The sequence below is a fragment of the Rhinatrema bivittatum genome, chromosome 2, assembly GCF_901001135.1.
Source record: "Rhinatrema bivittatum chromosome 2, aRhiBiv1.1, whole genome shotgun sequence".
NCBI classification, from domain to species: Eukaryota; Metazoa; Chordata; class Amphibia; order Gymnophiona; family Rhinatrematidae; genus Rhinatrema; species Rhinatrema bivittatum.
This window is the reverse complement of record NC_042616.1, coordinates 134,110,132-134,116,131: the sequence shown is the minus strand read 5'-3', so window position 1 is coordinate 134,116,131 and position 6,000 is coordinate 134,110,132. Positions and strand designations below refer to the sequence as shown.

Here is a 6,000-nt window from a genome sequence, read left to right as displayed (position 1 = left end):
TTTCGACTTTCGCAAATAGTAAATTTAATGTGGTAATTTTATGCATGCAAATTGTATTAAATAGTTAATGATGACTGAGATTCAAGTAATGCAAAACATCTCATTAACTATTAGCACATAGTAAAACTACACACAATGGGGTAGATTTTCAAAGGGTTATGCGCGTAATATACGCGCGCAACCCCCCCAAAACCTACCCCTGCGTGCGCCGCAGCCTATTTTGCATAAGTTCGGGCGGCGCACGCAAGCCCCGGGACGTGCGTATGTCCCGGGGCTTCAAAAAAGGGGCAGTCCATGGGGCGTGGCCAGAGTGTGGTGGGTTGGCCAGGGGCGTGGCGTGGTATGGGGGCGGGGTCCGAGTGCTCAGGCACAGCGGCCTGTGCCGGGGCAATGGTGCGCCAGGCAGCTGTCCAGCGCGCACAAGTTACGCCTGCCAGAGGCAGGCGTAACTTGATGAAATAAGGTCGGGGGGGATTTAGGTAGGGCTGGGGCCGTGTGCATGTTATAAAATCCGGGGTCGGCACGCGCAAGAGGGTGCGTACTTGTGCACCTTGAGTGCGCCGAGCCCTAGGGGAGCCCCGATGGCTTTCCCTGTTCCCTCAGTTTAGTAGAGCACCTCTAAGTTTTCTGTGGAAACAATTTTGTGAACCTTCTGCCAATTCTCTTTTTTGAAAAATAAAATAAAATGGGTATATTGTGGTTTTCCATAACGGAAGCTTCCTACCAAAAGTTTAATAGCTCACAAGTAAAGTATTTAAAAAAAAAAAAAAAAATCTCATACTTATTTGGCTAGTTTCTTCACATCTCATTTTATATTAACACTGTTGTCTTTGTGACAACAAAACAACTATAAATCTTACATTAATTAAATACATTCTGTACACCAAAAAGCCTGTGCATGTGAGATCATAGATTTTGGCAAACGGCAGTCAAGCACAATAACAAAGGTTATTGCTGCATTATGGTGTATCATTTTTTACTGTTACTCTAATTAATCCAGGAGCACAAAAGTGTGATTATCCATGTTTCCTGTGTCATATGTTATACATTTATGGGGTCATTTTCTAACTGCCAGCACTGCTGAGAAGTCAATTACCTGCAGTTTTGAACCAATTTTCACAGTGCAAAATGCACATAGTTTTTACTTTTATCCCAGGAAAACTACCCTCACACATTTATAACTGCAAATCTATGTGGTTAGTAATTCAAACATATGCGTGAGGTTCTCCCCCCAGCAATGCCTCTTCACTGTTTGGATATACACATCTGGGGATGAATTTTAAAAACATTATCGGGTGGATTTTCAAAACCCGGCGCGCGTAAATCCCAGGGTTTACACGCATGGCTGGGCCTTACTCACGCCAGGCGAATTTTCAAGTGGGCCCGCCATGCGCGGTAAACCCCAGTACGCGAATAAATGTTGGACCCTGGGAAAGGGGCGGCCGTCTTGCTACTGCTCATGATGAGGAGCAAAGATAAGCAAAAAAAAACGGGATAGGGATAGGGGGTGGGGAGGAGAGGGGAAGGGAGATTAGGTAGGGGGGGTAGGGAACTGGGGAAGGCCGGATGCGTCGCCACGCAAAAATTGAGGAAGGAGTCTCCCCCCTTGCGTGTGCCGCTCGCACATGCGTGCGCATGTTATAAAATCGGCGCATCCATGTGTACGCACACCTTTAAAAATCTACACCTATGTGTAAATGAATTAGCATATATGTGCATAAGCAGTCTCTACTTGTATATTCTATATTATATAACAATAAAAATACATGCATATTTTTACTTTCACGTACACATATACGCACATAAAACAGAGGTGGTCAGGGGACATTTCAGGGCTGGGCCAACACTTCACGCATGCACGTACTATTTTTTAAAGCACACACAAATTCATTTGCCAAACTGACTCTTGCTAATTATCTGGTGTTTTTACACCTGCAATATTAATTGTGTTTATTGTGTAGTACTGACTGGGTGTGAGGTCTGGGTGGAGCTCAGGCTGACGAACAATGACCTGAAGAAGGACTGGTGGAACTAATGTACTAATTGGTAAGCTGGTTAATTTCACTTACGCGCAAATATTTTTAAATTTGCCAGCTTACACAAGTAAGTCCTACTTTACTTTTGCAATTAAATAAGGTAGGGAAAGTACGCTTGTTCAGTGTGGTTTCAATACATTGCATGTATTCATGCATAAGCCGTCATATGCATATTTTATAAGACGTGCGTATACGATAAACACTATTGAAATCTGTGGGCGGCTATAAATATGCGAATATGCCACCGTGCGGAGATGTTTGAAATTTATCTTCATGGTATTGGTATGTGCCTGAGTTTAGCCGCAAACAGCAAGGGCAATTTTCAAAAAGCCGTTTTCTCAGATATAAAGCACTACTTTTGCTCTGGAAATGGTTTGAAAATTAGGCTCCTTTAGGGATTGGGGGGATTTGTACTTGCATAAACATATGCCTTGGAAATAATCTCAGGAAAACTACCAATATAATTTAGTAGTTGTCAATATAGTGGGTAGTTTTTCGGGATAATTTTCAAAGTGAAAGATGGGTAACTGACTTTGCAGAAGTGCTGGTATTTGGAAAATTAGCCCGCTGAAGTACTAGTATTATTTATATTTAACTTTGACTTGTCTTACAATGAGTGCTATCATTCAGTTGTCTTAATTTGATATATGCAAATTAAAAATAATTCGGGAACAATAAACCAAAAACAATTTTCTCACTAAACAGAAAGTAATTCAAAACCAAAAAAGATATATCACTAGCTTTGCATAATACGCTTTAAATTTTACAGTTGTAACAGTTGTAGTAACACAAACCAACACTGATTTCTAAGCTTCTCACAGATTCCTGGAAGGGTGAACACCAACAGATATCACAAATAATTTCATGGTACCTGTCTCAAACACAGAGATTTTTTTCAGTCGTAATAAAAGTTCATTTTAGAATTAATTGGAACAGATTAAAATTCTTCAGTCTGTGTGTTACAGGGCATTTTGCCCTTTAAATGGAAATAATTTGCTTTGGTACTTCAGAACGCAATATTGTCCATAAACCAAAAAAACATTTTCTTCAGTCCCAGTGACATCTGCAAAACATACTGCACAATTGCTAATAATACTGCTGAGTTAATACAAATTAATATAACAATTCTTAATAGAACTGTGTGTTTTTGATTTTTTTTTCACATAATTTATTTAGAGATATTGCATCCTTCAAGGGCTTTCAGCCAGAATGTCAACCCTCAACTGATGAGACCCATCTGCAATAATATAAAAAGATTAAAGATTATGGCATTAACATTTTGAGACATAACTATGATTTATTATGCCCACGTTATAGCTTATCTTTTCAAGGCAAGGCACTCATGGCAATAGCAATGCTGACAATTTACATATAGCTTGAGTAATATAAAATAAGTTAATAAAATCCTGGGTTCTTTAACATAATTTATATCTTTTATAGAAGCAACAGACCAATTAATATTATACAATTAAAGAACCTGAGGCAGGTGGAACAGCCTGCTTACTGATTAAAAGGGGGAACCTTTAATCTCTTGTTTGCTTCATATCTAAGGACCTGATTTTAGTACAATGAAATGTCAGTGTGATCAAGTACAGGATTAGTTAATATTGTTGAATTAATGGCACTTTAACAGTCTTTACTTCTGATATATGTGAAGATTTTTGAATGATGCAGCTAGTAGTTCCCTGCAGTTTGTCCTTTCCTTGTGCAAGGTTCGTTAAGGCCATTGCTGCATTGATCTCCTTCCAGTAGGTTTCATCTTTGCTTGCTCCTTTCTTATTGGCTGCACTAGATTAAATCAAGTGAAACAAAAAAAAGTGTTATGCATGCTTCTCTAAATGATTAAAGGGTAGATTTTCAAAACCTACGCGTGCGCGTGACCCTAACCTACCTTCCCCTTCCCCTAACCTGTCCTCCCCCATCCCTATCCTAACTAGCCCAGTTTTTTTTGCTGTACCTTTTGCTCCTGCCTGCGCCTCTAGCCCCGCCCCACCCCGCCATTCCCCGTCCCCCGGACCGCCCCATTTTAAAGCCCCGGGGCTTACACGCATCCCAGGGTTTACGCGCATAGCCGGGCTGTTTGAAAATTGGCCTGGCGCGCGTAAGGCCCAACCACGCACGTAAACCCTGGGATTTACGTGCGCCAGGGTTTGAAAATCTACCCCTAAATATGCAGATCTGATACTGAGCATGTTACTCACCTGTCACACTTGCTTGGTCCAATCTCCGGGTTTCTGAAATCATAGTACAATGCAGTTATACCCCATTGGCCTTGCTGGCATTTCCAAACATTCATAAACAAACATGCCTTCAAGATCTGACATTTAAACATTGCTATGGTAGAGTCAAATTATTTTCTAGTCCTTGGCAATGCTTCCATTCAGAACAATTTTATGTATTCATTACAGTCCTCATTTAACTTTTATACCCAATCAGTTTGCAAGTGAGTTCTAATCTGCAAAATCAGCTGCCTTCAGCCATCACACAGCATATATAAAAATGGACTGAAAGAGGGCTTTATAGAGTCAAAAGTTTAATCTCCCCTCCCCCTCAAAAAATCCTACTTTGTTGAAGTTAATGTATATTTTGATCTCTATTTTCAAAACATGTTTTGTACATTGTATGCCCCCAAGGTTGCCCAATTAATCAATCGTTGGGTCACACATCAGAAACCCTGTGTGTCATGCAATAGGATACAACACCAAGGGCCCAAATTACTAAAACGAGTTGAGGGTAACGCTGTGTTAACGTAACTCACATTAACGCTTCATTACCCTTGACACATGCTCATTAGCCTACTTCGACGCAGAGCTAATGCAAGCTTAAATGTTAAAAACATTAATGAACTGTGCCTCATGTAAGTTCATTAATATTAAAATAGGTTTAACACAAATCACATTAGGCAATGCAATCTGCATCATCCCACAGGCAATGCAATAACTGACCTACACCATCCACTGCCTCTAGCAAGAATAAAGCCCTCCTGAGCAAGATTCAGTGGGCTTCTCATCAAGATTCAGCCCCCTCCCATGGCACCTCACCATGAAAAGGGTTTCCCACCCCCCCCCCCTTTTCTGTACCCCCCGACCAGCCTACACCCCCTGGACCAGGAGTCCATGGACCAGGAGGCGATAGGGAGTATGAGCCCTTTTGGCCCACTGGAGTCAAAATCCAAAATGACCCCAATTGATCTTACATCTTTTGCCTTACCCTGACATATGTGTGTGTGGGGGGGGGGAAAGACAACTTATGGTCAGCCGGCACCATTAGATTTTGGTACCGTCAAGCCAAGAGAACCCATGACTCCCTCCTGGACCATGAATGTCTGACTATGGAGTAGGCCGGGAGTTTATATTGATAGGGTGGGGATTGGGGAGGCTGCAGGGGAGCCTGTTTCCTGAGGAGCTGGCAGGCTTGACTCTTGCAGGGGAAGAGGGAGAGGAGAAGCTGCAGGGGGAACGGGGAGATGAATATTGCTGGGAGGAGGATGCTGAATCTTGCCCGGGGAGGGGAGGGACTGCTTTTTCCCAGGAACAGCAGATGGGAACCCCCCCCTCAGGGTATGCATTACCACTCCAGTAAAATAATTTCAGCAAAGCCCCCAGAATAAACACTCTTTAGATTATTAGGCATTAGCCATTAACCCAGGATTTTGTGGGAGAAAATGCACATGGTAAAACTGGCCAATATAATCTGTGTTATTGGCCAGTTATACCATAGCTTAGTACATTGGCTTCTAAATCTCAGTGACAATTTCTGTACATTTTTTAATCTTTTTATTTCTCTCGCAGATAACTTCGGTAATGCAGTTATATCCTCTAGACTAAATCAATATCTGCATTAGTCCTACATACTGCTACCTCTCATTACATATCTGAAGCTCAGCTGCAGTAGCTGCTAGTCCAATAAGAAACAGTTGGTATGAGATGCTCAAGAAATCATGGAAACTCTATGGGGCAGATTT

At 41.7% G+C, this 6,000-nt stretch overlaps 1 protein-coding gene across 1 annotated transcript in view; it reads right to left on the bottom strand.

Moving 5' to 3' along the window:
* Positions 1-3,450: 3,450 nt before the first annotated feature.
* MKX (mohawk homeobox) overlaps positions 3,451-6,000 on the bottom strand; it is a 178,523-nt gene continuing 175,973 nt past the window's right edge. The window contains exon 7 of the mRNA XM_029592612.1: positions 3,451-3,824. Within this exon, the coding sequence (XP_029448472.1) occupies positions 3,638-3,824 (187 nt within the window). The 3' untranslated portion in view covers positions 3,451-3,637. The remainder of the gene's footprint in view (positions 3,825-6,000) is intronic.